General features: G+C 57.1%; 7 protein-coding genes across 7 annotated transcripts; 4 read left to right on the top strand and 3 right to left on the bottom strand.

The window, feature by feature from the left end:
- Nucleotides 1-610: 610 nt before the first annotated feature.
- J3D65DRAFT_672712 (uncharacterized protein) lies at nucleotides 611-1,274 on the bottom strand (the record flags this gene model as incomplete). Its single annotated transcript, XM_066803511.1, has 4 exons — nucleotides 611-639; nucleotides 705-776; nucleotides 825-1,107; nucleotides 1,167-1,274. 4 exons carry the CDS (start codon nucleotides 1,272-1,274, stop codon nucleotides 611-613), a joined length of 492 nt encoding a protein of 163 aa, XP_066649755.1.
- A 5,203-nt stretch (nucleotides 1,275-6,477) lies between these two features.
- J3D65DRAFT_643108 (uncharacterized protein) lies at nucleotides 6,478-7,638 on the top strand. Its single transcript, XM_066802059.1, has one exon. The coding sequence runs from the start codon at nucleotides 6,677-6,679 to the stop codon at nucleotides 7,310-7,312; it is 636 nt and encodes a 211-aa protein (XP_066649754.1). The 5' UTR covers nucleotides 6,478-6,676; the 3' UTR covers nucleotides 7,313-7,638.
- A 2,682-nt stretch (nucleotides 7,639-10,320) lies between these two features.
- J3D65DRAFT_643096 (uncharacterized protein) lies at nucleotides 10,321-11,811 on the top strand. The gene is made up of 2 exons (XM_066802058.1): nucleotides 10,321-10,673; nucleotides 10,733-11,811. Exons 1-2 carry the CDS (start codon nucleotides 10,486-10,488, stop codon nucleotides 11,664-11,666), a joined length of 1,122 nt encoding a protein of 373 aa, XP_066649753.1. The 5' UTR covers nucleotides 10,321-10,485; the 3' UTR covers nucleotides 11,667-11,811.
- On the bottom strand, nucleotides 11,778-12,769 carry J3D65DRAFT_180636 (O-methyltransferase-like protein family 3). Its single transcript, XM_066794334.1, has one exon. It carries the CDS (start codon nucleotides 12,614-12,616, stop codon nucleotides 11,888-11,890), a length of 729 nt encoding a protein of 242 aa, XP_066649752.1. The 5' UTR covers nucleotides 12,617-12,769; the 3' UTR covers nucleotides 11,778-11,887.
- Nucleotides 12,770-13,366: 597 nt separating this feature from the next.
- J3D65DRAFT_562684 (PIG-M-domain-containing protein) lies at nucleotides 13,367-14,778 on the bottom strand (the record flags this gene model as incomplete). Its single annotated transcript, XM_066797580.1, has 4 exons — nucleotides 13,367-13,549; nucleotides 13,597-13,704; nucleotides 13,754-14,024; nucleotides 14,072-14,778. 4 exons carry the CDS (start codon nucleotides 14,776-14,778, stop codon nucleotides 13,367-13,369), a joined length of 1,269 nt encoding a protein of 422 aa, XP_066649751.1.
- Nucleotides 14,779-15,064: 286 nt separating this feature from the next.
- Nucleotides 15,065-15,994, top strand: J3D65DRAFT_562680 (Translin; the record flags this gene model as incomplete). Its single annotated transcript, XM_066797579.1, has 3 exons — nucleotides 15,065-15,204; nucleotides 15,253-15,270; nucleotides 15,325-15,994. 3 exons carry the CDS (start codon nucleotides 15,065-15,067, stop codon nucleotides 15,992-15,994), a joined length of 828 nt encoding a protein of 275 aa, XP_066649750.1.
- Nucleotides 15,995-16,511: 517 nt separating this feature from the next.
- J3D65DRAFT_562726 (uncharacterized protein) lies at nucleotides 16,512-17,929 on the top strand (the record flags this gene model as incomplete). Its single annotated transcript, XM_066797581.1, has 2 exons — nucleotides 16,512-16,740; nucleotides 16,803-17,929. 2 exons carry the CDS (start codon nucleotides 16,512-16,514, stop codon nucleotides 17,927-17,929), a joined length of 1,356 nt encoding a protein of 451 aa, XP_066649749.1.
- Nucleotides 17,930-18,167: the final 238 nt, after the last annotated feature.

The following is an 18,167-nucleotide window of genomic DNA, read 5'->3' as shown; positions in this document are numbered from 1 at the left end:
TAAGCTCTCGCACTTACCCTGACGGCGGCAAGGAGCCGTCCGGTTGGGAGGTTTAGTCACCCTCGATCGGCGCCAGGTCCAGGTCCAGGTTGGCCTGGCTTCAATGCCGGCGCGCCTCGGAACCTGTTCTCTCTCACTTCTGACTTCCCCCGCTCCGCTCAAATCTTTCAGCCCGTCCAGCTCCGCTACGCCTCCGCGGCCCAGTCCTTCTGGCCCATCGCCCAGACGACAGTCGTTTCCAATGTTGGCCCAGTCTTGACCTCACCCCGAGCTGGGATTGACGGGCAGAATGAACAAGAGACTTCTTTGCAGAAGGGAACCATCATTTCATTCGGCTCCTCAAGCGACGGTGACGCCAACGCCAGATGCACCAAACAAGATATCTGCCCATAATGCCCATGGGATGCTTTGAAAAGAAAGTAGAAGGAATTAAAAAAGACAAGCCAGACCCGGATATGTTGCTTCGAAAAACAATCAAAATCGACCACCCACGTCTTGTTTCATTCCTGGCCGCCCATCCGAAGGACAGCAACCAACATGTCAGCCCTGCTGTAACGGTCCATGGCGACCTGGCAGTCAGGTGTGCCTGATCCGCTCTAAAAGCCAGCTTCTAGAGATCTCGGACGGGATCGTACATTTCTGTCGTGAGCGTCTGTCAGTACGTGGCAAATCCACCAAGACCTTCTGGCCGGGGACCGTCTCACCTGTCCCTGTTGAGCCTCCGCCAGGGCCATGATTCCCATCTGCTGAAGCGTCTTGGGCTGCACCTGCATCGCCTGCACCGTCAGCCTCGCTGGCGGCAATGCTGGATGATGCTCCGCTACCTCGGTGTCTATTCCGATTATCCCGATAACGAAAGACATGCCAGAGAAGCCATCGGATTATCCAGTTGTCTTCGTTTCGCCCGTCCATATAATGGCCCAGGTCGTAGAGCGGTCTCGTTCTCTCGCTCGCCGACTGGTAAACGTTCAAAACTTCTCGGTGCATGGCTGTCTCGGTTATCTGGTTTGACGAGTAAGGCGGCTGCACCGTGGGGTCGGCGCGGCACTGCGGCACCAAGTTGGATGGATCCTGGCTCGTACGCCGTCTGCCCTCAGCAGCCTCTTCCTACAGCCTGGTCAGCCATGTTGAGCCTTGGCCCGGTGAGCCTCGCGCGGCAGGCTTACCTTCATCAGCTCGTACAGCTCCTTGTGCGCCGGGCAATCTTCCCTGAGGCCCAACCTTCGGAAGAAGTCGCCTTTGGTCTTGCTCGGTGCGAGCTTGGGAAGAGGCATGTCAGCTGGCTAGCTCTGGGGTCGTCTGGCGCGCAGAGGAGCAAACGACGGGCGATGTGACGTGGTTGGCTCCGGGGGAGGAACAAAGTACGGACAGGTCCAAACAGAACAACCGAAAGCAAGCGTGATCCACGACGCGTGCCTCTACCACCTCGACCGCAGCTCTCTACTTGTACCCGCGCCTGGTGCAGCACGAGATATTGGCCACGACCGCGTATTGCAGATCTTGGGACTCTGATGCCCTGGATTTAGGGACGTTCCGACTCCGCTGGTTGACTTTTTTTTCAACACGGCATAGACGATCATCCGAGCTGATCCAAACACATGGATGCGCCTCCGCCCAAAAGGGTCGACGACAAGTCGGTCCCAAGGAGCCGGTCAGGCCCGGAGCTTGCGAGGTGGCCTGATAGGGTTCCATGCAAGGCGTGCGGCATCGAAGTTGGGATGTGACAACGTTCTCAAGAGCATAGGTGTGGCGCTTGGTCAGGATACACGGGCTCTGAGCTGCTACCCGTGCCCCATCAGCAGGGGTGGAAAGAAATGCGGATCTAGCTGCGAGATTGAGCACATACACACACAATCTCTCCAACTCTTTTTTCCGGCCGGACCCCAGTGGCTTACAAACTCGATGCGACAAGGCATCGGTGCAGGATTCGTTCGTCGTGGTGGTGCTGCAACGACACTTCTCGGCATCTCGCTTGCCACACGCCTGCCCCAACCTGCAAGTGCAGATCATGTCTGCGGATGCATCAGTACCTGGCGTGAGGAACGCAAGTTGCAGCCCTCCTGCGCTGCAAGACGTGGCTGTGTGTGGCTACTCGATCCTCTCCGCCTCCCTCCTGTCGGACCCGCATCGAGGCGCGTAGGGCGGGACCGTTTTGATACATCCTGTGTGGGAGACTGACCAGGCGCTTGTGCTCCTATGCATGCAACATGACTGAAGTGTCATTGTGCTGTAGAGCGTAGGATTGCGGCCAAATGGCTCCGTATCCTCCAACGCGTGGTATGGTTCACCCTGGAGAGTTGGACATCAATGGGGGGCACAACCTGCCGATCTCTTTCCGAATCTTGATGGTGCGATGTGCTTCACCTTTTGGCAGTGCATTCACCGTCCGACTGGTACTCTTGCATTATTGTGTCGCAGGGGTCAGGTGGATACTCAGCAACAAGACCTTCTCTCCACCGGACCGCATTCGTCGCCTGTCGGGACCTGCGTTTGTCGTTGCTGCGAGCAGACGTCTGCATTTTCCAAGAGCGCGGAAGCGACGAATCATTGACTGCAAACGCCACCTTGATCATCCTCGTCTCGAGCCCAGCGCGGCAAGTGGCTGTCCGCGCCACATTGGTTATGCCCCCTCCCGGAACCAGACGCAGCACCAATCGTCCAGAACGAGCCGCGGTTGGCCGTTTTTCCCTTGGCAATTGAATTAAAAGCACCGCCTGTGCCCTAAGATCTGTCGGCAGTCTTGCTCAGAAGGAATTGGGTCAATATTCAACCAGAGGCGCGGGCCGCGGGCGTTGGCTCGCAAACAACGGTTCGAGCAGCTGTGTGTTTCACCCGCTGACACATGGCGCTGACAGCGTCTTACCCTCATTAAGCATATTTCATCTGTCCACAGCCGGGGTGTTCGATGAGAATCTGGACCCGACTCCACAGCACTGGACCAAATGAGAACAGCGCACTCCCCAATAGACGTAATACGCTGAGAATCTGTCCGTGGCTTCCACGAGACGGTTCAGCAAAGGCCCCTACCGTTTCCCACTACGTCAAGGATTGTCGATAGCAGCGGCGGGTACACGCGGCATGATTACGTTGATGGCCAGATGTCGAACCCTTTCTCCTTGAGCTTCTCGAAAGGCAGGATGTATACGACCTACGGCCGGTCCATGGGCTGTTTGAGGGTGCGTGGGGTAATATCCACCATCAGCCGCCCGGAGCACACAATCCGGGGGTGGTTGGGAGCGGCTTGCCTCGCCCACCGCGCACTTGATGGCTCCTGAATCACCTAGCTGCGAGGAGCCGCTCCCCTCACCAGCACACACGTCGACGACCGCCCGTGGCCAATCAGGCCGGCATTGACCGGTTGCTACAGAGGAGGTTGTAGACGACGAGTGTGGTCACCAGGCTTCTGACACCAACACAGCCACGTTTGGGTCCAGTCCAACTTGAGAGGCACAAATCCAGCAACGAGCACCGGCTGCTTGGGTCCGGCCACCGTCTGTTACAAGTCGCTGCCGTGCAACCATCAAACAGATCTGCTCGTTTCGCCCCCACAATAGTCGGAGTCGGTACTTCGGACTGGTTATCGTGCAAACGAAGTCGAAATGCCAAAAAGAATCTACCAAAAGTCGCAGCAGGCTCCTCACGAAAAGTCTCGTGGGTCTCTAGAATGCAGCTGCAACGGGGATCGGGTCAGGGGTTCCGGCGGTAATTGTGCCTGGCTGTCGGTATAGCAGGTATTCTGCCGACGACGTCCGTCATTTTCTTTCCTCCCCTGACTGCAGGCACTTGCTGCGAATACTGCTGGAGCTCATGCCGGTGTTGATGCTCTTGGGCTGTAGACCCGAAGCAATGGGAAGCATGCCGCCGGGGAAGCCGGCGCCCTGCCACATGCAAGCTGCGGGCGGATGCGCTCGCTCGGACCGTCGCCGCGTGCATCGCCGCCGATCCCAGAGATCCCCACCGGCAACGTCCTGGGTCTTCGTCATCGGTAGCTTCACCTTGAATTTTTGCTTCAAACCTGTCCCGTGTCTTTCAGCTCATGGCTCTGGCAGTCATACGACTGGCGTCCACTGCCGCACACCAACGAGTCGAACCACGAGCTTTCGACCTCAGTCCTGGTGTGATGTGACGGGCTTCGACGACGGTCCTGTTTTCCGTGTCGAGTCCTTGCGCCGGTCCTGGCCTCAATCCTTGAGACGTCCGCGGCCTGCCTTTTGTTTTTCTGCTTCGCAGTTGCTATCGCGCCTGGGAACAGACTCCAATTGTGGAGAAGACGGCATATTCCACCGCATTGTCACGAACCTCCTGTCTCCGGACCAGCGGCGCTGCCGCAACACAAAGCAATTGCTTGGTGGACGTTTTGCCTTGGATCGCGCTACCCGCCTTGCTGTCGCTGCCCGCCTGCTACAACGCCTACGCGTCGAAGAATGTTTCCTCAGCGAGGTGTCATGGCAGGCGCCATGCATCCGCGCAGCAGCCCGTGGGAGGGCAGGCGCGCTTCCTGACAAGACAACTGGCAACGCCCGAAACTTCGTTTAGAAACTTTGACGTTTCTTTTTCCGCTTCTTTGCACGCCTGAATCAGTTTCACCCCGAACATCATCATGGCAGCATTTTCCTCAGTCGTACTCGTACAACCGTTATCAGACCGCAGCAACGCTCTGGAAGCGTCGGCACCTCTCGCACCTGCTGATTCGACAGCCGTTACGCCCTCCAAGAGACACTTATTCCCGCACCTAGACTCATCAGAAGAAACTCCTAGTGAGAACAGTTCAATTTGCGACGCAAGGAACGCTATCCTGGGATTCGACCATGGCGGCCAGCCAGCCCGGAAGAGGGCCAAGGGAAGAAGCAAGTCGCAATCCAGGAGCTGGGCTGACGAGCAGCGACCGCGCTCTGGCACTCCAAGTACGTTGGAGCCGCATGTTGAGCTCGTGCGAATACGACCTGTACTAAAAGAGCCTAAAGATCCTCCGGGGATTGCGGTCCGATTTGTCAACAGACCACATGCTACACCGTTGACGACGATCATTGAGCAGAAGTCGCTCGCCACGCTGCGCTCCAAGAAATCCCTCCTGGCAACGTCGAGGGCGAGCGTGCCCAAGCGGACCGACCAGGCAAATGTCTCGGATAAAATGGCGTTGCAGGGGCCGCCCAACCGCCGGCTTGTGTCCATGACTGTGGATGAAGCAACCCTTCGAGAACTCCACCAAATCATTGACGCGCAAATACCCTCGCACTCAAAGGATACGCCAGCTTCAGAGTGCGTCAATGACGTCAATGACCCTACTAGGCCAGTCTCTCCGATCCATGCTCCGCTCAAGCGCACCTCCACGCCATGTGGCGTGCCCCGCTGGCCGGGTGATCTGCCTACTTTGTCCAGAAATTCAGACGCGCCTAGGCAAAGGGTCTCTCGTGCCAGGAGCGTGGGAAACGCTCTTCGAGACTTCTTTCGCGGACCCCGAGGTTGGTCCATTGCCCGCTCAGCTCGAGTGAGCACAATCTTGGCTTGATTGTGAGCTAACTAGCGACTTGCGACCAAAGTAGATGATTATGGAACGCAGCTAGACCGCCATGGACGACGAGGCCGCACGAACCATCCTCACCGAGCTGGGAGAGCCTACTGGGCCCCGCCACGCAGCGGCCATGGCAGCACCGGACTTGCTGGGGCACCAAGGGGTAGTGCAACCGGCGTTGGCTACCCTGCTGAGACGAGCTTTGAGACAAGTCCACCTCGTGATCCACAGACGGACAGGCAGCCGAGCAGCGGAGAGGCGCAGGCACAGCAGCAGGGCACGCAGAAGGATCGCGTGCAGCATCGGCATGGCGGGCAGCCACTCGCACCCCCTCCGTCTCCTCAGCCAGACGTCGCACTACCAAGCCTTCAGGCCTCCAGACAGACCTCCACTCCAAGGGAACTTACATCGCAAGGGTCATCCGGATCGGGCCGGCGTCCCTGTATCCACTCGCTCATACCTGAGCCCTTGTTCACCTCTCCGCCGCATTCCAGACGGGATCTCGACCCAAGAGTACCAGACTCACCATACGACCGTGTCTCATGCATGGTAAGCGGGTGCTCTACCGACATGTCCAGTCACTTGCATTCAACTGCCAACGTCGCAACCAACTCTGGTCGCACCGTCGTCGACCTTCCAGGCTGCCAATTGGAAGATGACGGTCTGGGATCCTTCGAAGCTTGTTGCAGCGAGGGCCACCGCATCGTCTCAGCCAGTCCCACTGTGACCAACAGACCCAGGCCCGGAGCTTTCAGTAGCTCAGATCCGCCTCCCGGTTTCTTTCCATCTCCTCCACCTCGTCCCACTCGCAGAGCCGCTGGCAGCTCCACCGATGCCGCGGAATGTCCATCGGAGCCCGTAACTGGCGAAACCAATTCCCAAGAAGCATTGTCAGTTCTTCCAAATACCCCTAGATGTTCCCTGTTTCCCCGATCTACACCACCCCCAGCAACCCCCTCAAATCTCCCGCGTGCTGTGCCACTTCGACCCTTGAACCCACGTGCAGAAAAACCATGTCCAGTGGAGACTCGGGCCACGCACGTTATCCGCTCCGCTGCGCTCCCCGCTCTCATTCCAATCGCCGTTTCAAATGGGATTTCGAGCCGCCAGCGACCCCTGCCGCGTCCTGTGTCCATCTCTTCTCTGGGGTCAATCTCCAGCACGATGGCACGCCCTGTACACGCCTGCCGCTGCCGCGAGCAGCGCAGTCGCAATCGGACCGCTTCGGGTGGAAGCGGTGAAGGTGTCCTGAGCAGGCCGTCCGTACAGAGTCCTCTGCCCACTGCAAACAGTCCGCACGTGCGGAATATGGAGGGCGCACCGGCCAGGCGTTCTTCTTTTCCATCCCAGTACGAGCTCGCACCGCCTGGAGCGGCACAGCGACGAGTCAAGCACGGTGTCGTCGACACGAAGCGTCATAGTCTCCACCGCATCTCCTGCAAAAAGGGCAGCAGCGGCGATGGCGACGGCTTCGAGAAGCAATCGACGTGGGGAGCCAATCTGGGATGGCTGATGCGCGTCTGCTTCTGCCAGCCCTTCGATCCCATGGACGACGCGATGATGATGGCCGATGCGATCCCAAGGTCGAGATGGGAGACTCCGGTGGGTCTGATGGAGATGAACGGCGACGACGACGACGAGGCGATGGTGCGGCGGCGGGAGATGGAGGGCGGCGTTGGTGATTCGTGTCGTCGGCAGAGCGTGGAGTGTTCGGCGTTGCTTTTGCAGCGCGAAAACATGAGAGGACGGGGTGATGATGGAACCGTCACGGCATATAGCGATGGTGGTGGGGCAAGTTGAGGGGTAGAGGAAGTTGCCGTCTGTGATGGACTCTCCCCCCGTCTGCAGCAGCGCTGTGTATACGTATACGACACAGCAAGCACAGGTAGGTATTTCTCCGTCTCCTATTGGACCTCGCTCTTGGCTGTCTCCGGCTAGTTCAAACACTGTGCACCTTTCTTTTGTTCCTCTGTTCCCCTTCGGAGCTTTGGTCGATTGCGCAGATGGATCGACGGGCGTCCCGCACTGCGCTGCGCTCGTGGCGCATCAAGGCGTTCCATATGCCTGCATCGGGTAGGTTTGGAAACGGTTGCAAACCGCTCTTTGGGGAACGGGGCGAGAGAGATGAGGGCGTGGGTGGAACCACGCACTGTCTTTGAGCGCGGCAGTGGTCATGTGGTTGTACTGACTGTACCGCAGAGCTGGTACAGTAGGTAATTAGGTGAGAACGCTCCCTCCCTGGCTGGCCGCGGTGCGGCAGTGGCTTTCTCACGTCGAAAGGTCCCCAGTGCACACACACCTGACCGACAGCACCAGTGTACGAGGTACGAGTCCTCCTTGACCTCCGTCTCGGGCCTGCTTGCTCCCTGTCTCTTTTTTTCTTTTCTTTCTTTCTTCGTTTGTTCGGGTCTTGCCGTATCCGGGACGGAGCAAGGAGTCAGTCACCGCTGCCCCAATCGAACCTTGATCTTTTACGCAAAAGCCCCATTCAGCCACCATGATGGGCCCAGCAGGCACCCTCCGCAGTCGTCCTGCTCTGCTCGATACATGGTTTTGATGGGCCGGGAGAAATTGCGAATGTGAAAAGACGGATATCGTTTGTTGTCAGGAGGTCGAGGCGCTGCAGTCGGGTACACTACTCCCCGCTCAAAGATCTGTCCCAGGATGGCTGCTCAATCCGACCAAGACGGGAACCTTGACGGCTAGAATCGAGACTCCGTCCTGGGGGCATGTACTAATTTCAAATTTTCTGAAGGAGCCGAGCAAGTTGTCCGCCGTTCCGGCGATAACGAACGAAATAAACTCGCGTCGACATTACTCGGCGTAATCTAGACATGCTGGACGACGTGTCTGCAAGACATGCTAAGTAGGCGACGCACTGGGTAGCTCAGTATGTAAGTAGCTGGAGACCCAGCAAACCACCAGCCTACCACGTTCTGTACCACGAGCTCTGGACTTCATATGGTCATCATCTGGATAAACAGCATTCTGATACTAGAATTTCTGCTGTTTTGACCTTGCTCAGGTCTCATTTCGACCTTCACCCCGTCAGCTATACATTCTGCCTATCACGGGTGCTGACAGCGGCACGCGACACGACCAGATCGGAATTCCTGCCATAGTATGTGTAGAGAGGCATGAGAGACTCTTCCAGCACGAGCGCACTTAGGAAGCATTCATTCGCTGCCATGGTTACGCCTTAGGAGCATTTATTCACCACTACAGCTGCGCCAAGGGAGCAGTCACTCATTGCCACAGCCAGAAGCAAAGAGCCTCGTTTATTTCGACACCCACTGTGCTACCTTCCTTTGCTCTGCGAAATGTTTGTGGCTCTCCAACTAAGCAGTTCGTTCGCGTCCAACATTACGCCGGACTCGCCCTCGACCGACATTCACCACCCCCCGTCAACTTTGCCCACCAACACCTCTCCTTCCATGTCACTTCATTCCTCATGTGCGCCCTTCCAAATCTCCAACCCAGCGATCCATCCACGCCCAAGATCACGCCCGATTCGCCCTCCGAATGCGCCCACTCACCAGCGCCTCCACTTTCAGCGTCACCTGAGGCCCTTTGCGCGACTCTTTGACTTGCCAACCTAGCAGCCCCATCAACCAACTGGCAATGATCATGCTTGGCGGAGGAGATTGTAGCCTGAAGGCCGTCTACAATCGGGCGGAGTCGAAGGGGGGTCTGACTCAGCGGAAGGTGGCGCAATAGCCTTGCACAAGGTCGTCCACAGGTTGTGGGGGGCTCTAGTTCACGAATGACAGCGCATCAGAAAAGGCGGCGCATCATGGGCCATGGTGTTGAACGCCAGAAATCATGGGAGCAGAGAGGAAAATGAGAAGGAGGATAAGAAGGTTAGAGACCACTCTTGGTCTTTCCTTGCTTTCTTCTCGGTGAGACAATATCCAATCCTCCATTTCTTTTTCTCTTGTTTCCGTGCTGTAATACTGTGCCGCTTGGGGTCCTCAACTCCCAACAACACGCCAGCCCCTCGTTTTGGAGACAAACTGACACTACCTTAGATGTCATATCACATACGAGAATCGGTTAGACACAAAGGATTGATTCTACATTAATAGGATCTGAATCACAAGTATTTGAAACAGACTAAGGTCTAGGATCCAAAAAAAAAGGAGGAGAAATAAAGAAGCAAAAAAGTACATTTGGTAATCAACTTTGACCAAGTGTAGAGGATGCGCGAAGAACTCCGATTCAACGTCTACTTATAGGCCGTTCCTCCTGACGTGGGAAACGGGTGAGCAGAAGATGGAGGCCTCGCCCAGTTCTCCGAATTTCGTCAAATGAGGCGCCATGTGCAAAAAGCTCTGCAAATAGCTCAATTCTAGGTAACCATCGAGATTTTCGAATTTTAGTTGCAACCATGAAGAGGAGGAGCATTCTGTTCCCGTCGGATACTAATCCTACCATCAAAGTTTTGACTGAAGGAGTCTGCACGCGACTTCCCCAACAACGACCAGTTTCTGGCACGATAAACTAGCCCATCACGGTTTTGACTGAAGAGGTTCGCTCATCACTTCAACACCAACAATGGATATCTGGCACGGTAAATTAGCTCATTACAGTTTTGACTGAAAAGGGCAGCATACCTGCCGCCGAAATGCTTTTAAGCCTCGTCTTTCTCCAATTTTCCCATTCCATCTTCATCCCCAAAACGCCATTGTCAAACCTTTGTGCAAACATTAAAACCTTCCCCTATTCCATCGACCACAAAAATGCCACCACAAAAATGTCGACCCGCAGCCATAAAGACGACAATGGTCGCATTCGAGAGTCCCGCGCAGGGAGCCGCGAGGCCCGCGCCACCACCCCCAAAACCCACGCCGCCCGTCACATACCGGCGCGTAACGGATCCACTCATCGAACCTCCTTCGGTATTGGATACGGCACGCCTGTTTGTAAAGAAAAATGTCGATTTTGACTACCAGAACGCCCTTTACGAGCAGCAAATGGCGAAAACAACCTTCCCAGAGCCTGTGCCGCAGCCCCCTAAGAGGCTGACCATCGACCCTCCGCCGGTGATTGAGACGCCCACAACTCCTGTCATGATGAATGGCACTGTCTTCCGCGACACTGTTTACTACAGGCAGTTCAAATCTCATGTGGACTGTTTGGTTGCCATCCAGGTGTTCGTGCTGTAAGTGAGCTCTCAAGGCATCGTCATCATCTGCAAAAACACTGACTCCCCGTCGCCAGGTCCCTCGCCGTCGGATACATGATTCTGAAAGGGATCCGCAAACTGACGCACCACGAAACGACGCGCGAACGCTCCCAACGGCTGCTCAACCGGCGGCGACAGAGGCTCGCCGCTATCGAGACCATGCTGTGCCTGCCCTTCCGCATCGTCTGGTTCGCCGTCCGCATGACGGCGAAGCTCCTCGTCTTCATCCACATCACCCTCCCTTGGTTCGTCATTGTGGCCACCGGATACACCACCGCCATCAACATCCGCTTCACCGGCCAATTCCTGCGATACTGCTGGCGCATCGTCGTCCCGCAAGGCCAGTGCGCCCGCTGCCGCAACCGCACCTTCGCCTTGTTATACGGCGTCTCGATGGCGATTACGCGGTTGGCAGCTCACGCGCACGCGCTTGGGCCCCTGGGCCTTTCGTTGACGGGCAGCTCCGGCCCCCTGCCTGCCTGGATAATTACCATCGGGCAGATCCGAACGTATCAAGACTTTTGCGTCATGTTCTTCGTCAGTGCCATCCTCCACATCCCAGTCCGCCAGTGCCTGCAGCGGCTGCACAACTGCTACGATCCGTGGGTGCAGAGGGCGCGGCGAACATGGAGGGAGGACCGCACCGGCCGCGTGATGTCGTCGATTTTGACCCTGCCTGAAGACATCCTCAACGCGCCACAGGCGGGCGTCCAGCTGAATGAGACAGTGTGGTTGTCGCTGTTCACAAACGCCCTGACGACTTGGAAGTGTGTGAATTGCGCGGCTTGTCGCTGCAGGTTCCGCTGCTCGTCTTGCCGGCAGTGTCTGCAATGCGCCTCGTGTTTGGACGACTGTCCGGGAGGCTTCACACTGCCGCCCTGCAGCGCCTGCTGCATAAGTCGTAGTCGTCGTTGGTCGGTTCTTCACGTCAGAGTACTCAGGGGTATCGCAGCATTGATGAGAGTATAGTACCGGGAGCATTCGAGCGTTGGTTCTAGAGCCCTAGGACTGTACGTATCGTCACTCTCATCGATAGCCTTCATGACCACAAGAATAAACTTGATTTTGATCTTTATCCCATAAGGAGCGTCCAAGGAGCGTTCATACCTCGGCTTTCCATACAAATTGTGCCGTGGTCCCCGTGGTCCCCATGACAAACCCCAACGACCTCATCCATGGATCCCAGTCCCTCATTTGACCACGGCCATCAAGAACCCGTCGTAGCTCCTCTCCCCAACAACCTGCAACACAACCGCCTCAACGCGGTCATCCTTGCCAATCCTCTCAATGACGTCCCTCGCGCCGCCAACGTGCTCCCACCCGCGCGCCAACTCCTCGTCCAGCACTTCGCCGTGGTGCACCACGTTGTCGACGACGATGCTGGCCCCCGGGTACCCCAGGCGCACCGCCCAGTCGGCGTACGTGTAGTTGTTGAGCTTGTCGGCGTCGATGAACGTGAAGCCGACCTTGTCAAGCTTTCCCTCGTCAATCTCACGCTCGATGGCCGGCAGCGTGTCGACGGCGGGCCCGACGCGCACATCGACGCGGTCCGCGACGCCCGCCGCTTCGATGTTCCGGCGCGCCACGGCCGCGTGCTTGGGGCTGAACTCGAGGCTGGTGACGCGCAGGCCCGGGTTCTCCGTCGCCATCCAGATGGCGCTGTAGCCGCCGAGCGTGCCCACGTCGAGCGCGTGCTTGACGCCGCCGATGCGGCACTGCAGCGCCAGAAATTTGCCCAGCGGCCGCGACGAGTGGATCGGTGGGAGCCCTTCCCGGTGCGATTGCTTGAGCGTCTGCTCCAGCGCTGCGCTGTTGGGACGGCTGTCTGGGTGTAGGTGGCCGAATGTGTAGGCGTCGACGTTGATCCAGGTTGGGTCGAGGCCTTCGCCGGGGCCGAATTGGGTGCGCTTTGGAGACATGTCGACGTTTTGCTTTGCAGCGAAGAGTGTTCAAAGGAGGATTTGATTGACTGTGGATGAAGCTGTTAATGAAATTCTCGAGCTCGAAGCTCCCTTGTATATCCCAAAACTCGGACATGAATCCAGCTGCCTGTCCTCTTCGCCCTCGGCGATTGCATCGTCCTTCTGATGTCAGAGACGTCGAGCAGGAGTCACCAAACCCAAATTGAATAGCGTCAACGCATCTTCTGGTGTTTCTGCTGCCTAGAGTCGGTGTTTATGCACGATGGTCGCAGCGGGCTTAAGCAGCTGGCGTGCTCGGACTTATGAATTTCGGACCCGAGCCCTCGAGTTGGCATAAAGACCGAGATGCGGGACCGGGATCAAAGCTTATACAAACATCAGCTCAAGGTCCGAAGAGCGGAAGGAAGACACTCACCAAGGAGGTAAAGTTGGCGGCCCCAATTCTGCGGCATGAACTCCATGGACACTTCCGTCTCGAAGTGACTGAGAACACCACGTTTCTCTTAGGAGCATTCCAATGTCGATGAAATGCGGCCATAAGGAGCATTCGAGCACCCGAGCATCAAGTCACAAGACCTCAGGGTTGTCTGTGCCACGACTTTTGCGGCCGAGCCTCGTTACCTGGACTTGACTCTCGCTGACCCAATATAGGACCCGTTCACGGCTTCTCCAGAATTTGTCGCACGAAAGCGGAAACGAGTCCAGGGCGTGAAAAAGTCGTGGAATGGGAAAGATACTTCAGATTGATTACATGGTCTTCTTCACCGGAGCAAAGATTTGATCGGGCCTGGCATTCCCAACATCAGAAATGATGACACCGAGGATCCAAGCATTGATGAGGAAAAAGACGACGCTGGAGGACCATAGTCCGCGGGCAAAGGTTGAACGACCGAGAAACTCCAGTTCGTAGCCTTGTTGAAGCCAGAGCGCCTGTTTCGAGTCAGTACTCGGTCACTGCTGGGGTATTTTGCGCTTACTTGGCCAAGAATCCAAAGCAAGAGCGCCGCTATGCCCTTTCTCGGCTTCTTTAGCAGCGAAGAGCGAGGAAGATAGAACGGCAGAAACACAAGGTACCACAGGAAGTACTAGACGGACATCAGTGGTCGATCAATTCAAGGAAAAGGATGAACGGACTTGGCTTGTGCAGACTTTGTTGAACGTCACAAACGCAAAGGTTTGAGCGAGCATGGTCGAAGCAAGGTCTTTTTTGGCCAAAGCCATGGGTATCGCAATGGTGCTGAATAAAATTTGGGGAACAAAAGCAAAGGATTCGAGCTTGAGCGTGGAGCTTCCGACTGGAGACGAGTTCAAGTACAGTAGGATGTTGTACGGGGAGAAGTTGTGACGATGATCAAGTCTGATGAGATGGTAGAAGTAAGTGTGCTCAAGAAATGGCCACCCGTAGCTGCAATCTGGTCAGAAGAGTCTGAAAAGGCGATAAGAAATACATACGTCGAGTACATGACAGCGTTCAAGGCCAGAAATGTCACCAGGCTCACAAGGGCGAGGGTCAGGCGAGCGCCGTTGAAGAAGGCTGCTACTCTTTGGCATACAGACGAGTTCTTCTTGGTCGGTGCACCAGGGGCGACATTGTCCTGGTCGAGCCACCAAACAATGGAAGCAGCATAGATGAACGGATAGATTTTGAAATGGACTGCAAAACCGAGGAGCAAGCCAGCAAGAACGATTCGTTTCTGCGTGACGGCCCATAGCAAAGCGGTGACAATGACGCCAAGCAAACCTTCTGAACTGCCCCTGGTGCTGATCTGGGCCACCATTGGGTTCAGGAGCCAGATGCTTGCAAACTTGAGCGCTCTTTCAGTAGACATGTTGGAGGTTGATCGGAGCGTCTCGAAAATGAGATAGCCGGCGATGATGTCGCCCAGGGCAAACAGGGCCTTGCCGAAAGAGAAGAACTGCGGCCAGGTGGTTGGATAAATGAGCCAGGCCAACAACGGCGTGTATCGGTACGTGTCTCTCCGGTAAGGCGAGCTTCCCTGGGCGACGAAACGAGTTGCATCGGTGAAGACAAAGTAGTCAATGTCGGTGTACTTCATGGGGGAGTAGGCATCCTGGAAGAGGCCGTAAACCAGAAGCGCAGCTCGCAGGATGATGGCGGCAGAGAAGACCAGCCGGGGCTGGGCCATCAGTTGAGACATGGCGATGCCAATGGCACGAGAGGTGGATGGAGAGTTGTCGATGGGGTCGGTCAAGGTTGTCGGACAGAACGGGCGATGCAGGGTCTGGGAAGGGCAGGTGGTGCCGAGGGATCGCCGGCAAAAGCTGCCGCTGCAGCAGGGAGATGGATGGTTTGCGTCAATCGCGCAGCGCAAGCACCAGAAGGAAACCAACTGCACCCACCACAACCACCACCCGTCGCTTTTTAAACATCCTCCTCCTCTCGTCCTCTCGTCCATGGGCCAGAAACGCACCTTCACCCAAGCCATGGACGACTCCACCAAGCAGCAATCGTCCCCCTTCCTGCCCATGTTTGAGCTTTTCCGCGCCGAGCTCGACGACCATCACGACAGACGGGAGCGCACCATCAAGGCGTCGCGCGACATTACCGCTGCCAGCAAAAAGATGTGAGCGGCACTGCTGCTTTGCGCCGACGTCTTGCTAACCTTGCACAGCATCTTTTCTCTACAGAGGTACAACACCGCCACCCTGAACTCTCACCTGGCGTCAGACTGACAGCTATGTAGAGTACGCAAACTTGGCCAACCGGTCCCCCCCAACGTCACAAAAGCCAATGCGCCCTACTGGGACACCATCACCAAAACCTATGCCGCAATCTCCAAAGACCTCCAAGGTCTGAATGCCTACCGCTATGCGCGCAACATCACCGGAGGTCACCAAGAATTCATGGAGTCACTGAGCTTCCAACACTACCTCGAGACGCAGACCTTGATATCATACGAAGAGTCGAGCAGACGGCTGGCGGAGCTCGGCAGCGAGGGCGGACCTATCATGCTGACGCCCGAGGACTACATTCTGGGAGTGTTTGACATGATTGGAGAGTTGATGCGCTTTTCAATCACAGCCATGGCGACCAGCGGCGCGCTGCCGGGAGGACAGGCGCGGCGTCAGGCTCGCGCGGAAGAGGGCGACATGGACGTCGACAGCCCGGCAGCAACCACGCCGCAGCGCAACGTGCTAGACGACATGCGCGACCTCCGCACGCTGCTGGAGGGCCTGGACATTGCAGACCGGAAGTTTTCGGACGACGTGGACAAGAAGATGGGCGTGATGCGGACGTGCGTGGAAAAGGTCGAGAACGCGCTGTACGGGCTCATGATTCGCGGGCGCGAGCGGCCAAAGGGATGGATGCCGGACCTTGGTGCTGCAAGAGGACAGGGAGAGGTTGAGAGATAGTCGTGGAGATCGAGGGGCGAGATGAAGGGGTTGGGAGGCGACAAGGTCAGCAGGCAGTGTAGCTATAAGGAATATGGGGTGTCGTGGGAGTAGTACCTAGTACTGTAGGAGGAGATCCGGTCCCCGCTTGTGGCTGCCGGCGCACTCACACCTGGCCGTCTTAAATCATCGATCCAACCTCCACTCCGCCGCCCGTCCATGTCTGTCCCTCTGCCACTCTGACCACGGCACACCCGCCCCGACATGCCCATGCGAACCATCGCCCGCGACCCAACACTGCATCCCCAACGTCCATGCTATAATGCGCTCGCTTTGACCGCCGGCCTCTCCATGAGCCGATCCACTTTGCCTTGAAGGCCCTTGCAGCATCGCCCACGGCTATGCTCTCTCACCCGACCTGACGCACCGAGCAACACCAACCCACCCTCGCACAGTACACGCCGCCTCCCCCCAGCTGGCCGTCGACCTTTGCCATGCTAACTCGGTCTCAGAGCGATCACAATCCCCTCTCCTCACCATGCGCGCCGGTGCGCCGCCCCGGCCTCAGGCCCAGCCTCAGGCTCAGCCACGCCACGGCCACGGCCACGGCCACGGCCGCCCTCACAAAACCGACACACCCGTCCGCAAGATATTCAACTGCATTGTCGATGACTCTGCCTTCCTCGCCGGCGTCAAGAAGAGCACCCGCGATGGAATCCGCAAGTGGATCAACAATGGCGCCATGCGCGTTTTTGTCCCGCTGTACAGTACGTGTCCCCCGCCGGGTGTGCCATGACTCTGGCGCAATCTCAACTCACAAACTCGGCAGCCCTCGAGCAAATGGATCGCATGAGGCGCGCAGGCGGAAAGACCGCCCAAGATGCCACCGAAGCCCTCCAGTGGCTCGACGACGTCACCTCCATCAACGAAGTTCAGGCCGCCGGCCTAGTCCAGCTCCAGGGTGGCGATGAAGTATACAAAACATGGCCCGAGGTCGAAAGCTTTTTGCTCCCCGAGACTCTGCTCTCAATGACTGAATCCACCGACGAGGCAGACCACACTGCCGACGAGCTTCAAAACTCGTTCCACTCCCAGAGCAGCACCGACAAGGCCTCTGAGAGCTCCGTTGAAGTCGAGTCCAAAGCCTCTGAATCGCCTCGCTCGACCTACTCGTCCACCAGCCCCGACCTGATGAACGCCACTCCTTTGAAGCCGGAAAACGCCCCGGCCACGAACGGCCACAGAACCTCCAACGGCAATGCGCGCAACGGCAGATCCAAGAGGGAGCAGAAATCCAAGTCGTTTGTGCCCCAACACCTGCAGCCATTCTACAATCACGTCATCTGGAGGATCCACCACGAGCAAAACCCAGACATTGGACCCGAGTCTTTCATCTTGCTCACAAACGACCCAAAGAAGCAGGCGATTGCGCAGCGATTCAGCGTGCGCGCAAAGCGCTTGGAGCAAATGCGTGACATCATTGGAAGAGAGGAGCGCGACTTTAGGAACCGTCAAGCGTATCTCAAGAGGGAGGCCAAGGAGGTCCAAGAGCCAGTCAGTGAGACTCAGGAGGAAGCTGTCCCTGATGGAGAAAACTCGGACGAAGAAGATGAAGTCGTCTTCAAGAGAGAGCTGCCTTCCCGGCCCAAGTCTGCTAGCCAGCCCATTTTCGATCCAAACGAATTCAGCCGCACCCAGCACGTCGCTCCTCCGGCACCCAATCCCGCCCCGCAAAACGCGCCCCGTGGACGAGGTGGCCGCGGGGGAAACCGTGGTGGTCGTTCTGGCTTCGCCAATGCAGCTGCCGCCAACCCGCGTGCGCCTCGCAACCCTGCCCCTGCTCCAGCGAAGAATGCAGAGCCAGCCGGTCCCATCGACCCCGATTCGTTCACGAGGCCGCCGCCAGTCACCCGCTCGCTCCGGGGCGGAAGACGCAAGCTCTGGGAACCCGCGTAAGGAACAAGACAGGGAGCGCTGAAGACAATGACAGCGCTCGCGGTTCTTCTCTCTTCTATCATCTCTGGGTCCTTGGCAACTCTGCGCAAAGGGTAGCAACTTCATCCGACGGGATCGAGAAGGCAGACACTAGTTCAGTCTTCCAGGGTGCTGTTTGCGTGCATCATCGTATGGGCCGTCATCTATGGTCTTGAACGGGCTCCAGCCACCATCGAGTCTGTCTGAAACTTCGTGATGC

Source organism: Phyllosticta citribraziliensis, assembly GCF_038025025.1.
Source record: "Phyllosticta citribraziliensis strain CPC 17464 chromosome Unknown J3D65scaffold_18, whole genome shotgun sequence".
NCBI classification, from domain to species: domain Eukaryota; kingdom Fungi; phylum Ascomycota; class Dothideomycetes; order Botryosphaeriales; family Phyllostictaceae; genus Phyllosticta; species Phyllosticta citribraziliensis.
Note: the sequence above shows the minus strand (reverse complement) of the source record. Positions and strands in the feature narration are given on the sequence as shown.

Bases quoted from the DNA above. Each gene is read 5' to 3' on its own strand.
- J3D65DRAFT_643096 (XM_066802058.1), top strand. From the start codon at position 10,486: ATGGCGAAAACAACCTTCCCAGAGCCTGTGCCGCAGCCCCCTAAGAGG. The intron at 10,674-10,732 runs GTAAGTGAGCTC...CCCCGTCGCCAG, and splicing joins GCCATCCAGGTGTTCGTGCT to GTCCCTCGCCGTCGGATACA.
- J3D65DRAFT_180636 (XM_066794334.1), bottom strand. From the start codon at position 12,616: ATGTCTCCAAAGCGCACCCAATTCGGCCCCGGCGAAGGCCTCGACCCA.
- J3D65DRAFT_643108 (XM_066802059.1), top strand. From the start codon at position 6,677: ATGGCACGCCCTGTACACGCCTGCCGCTGCCGCGAGCAGCGCAGTCGC.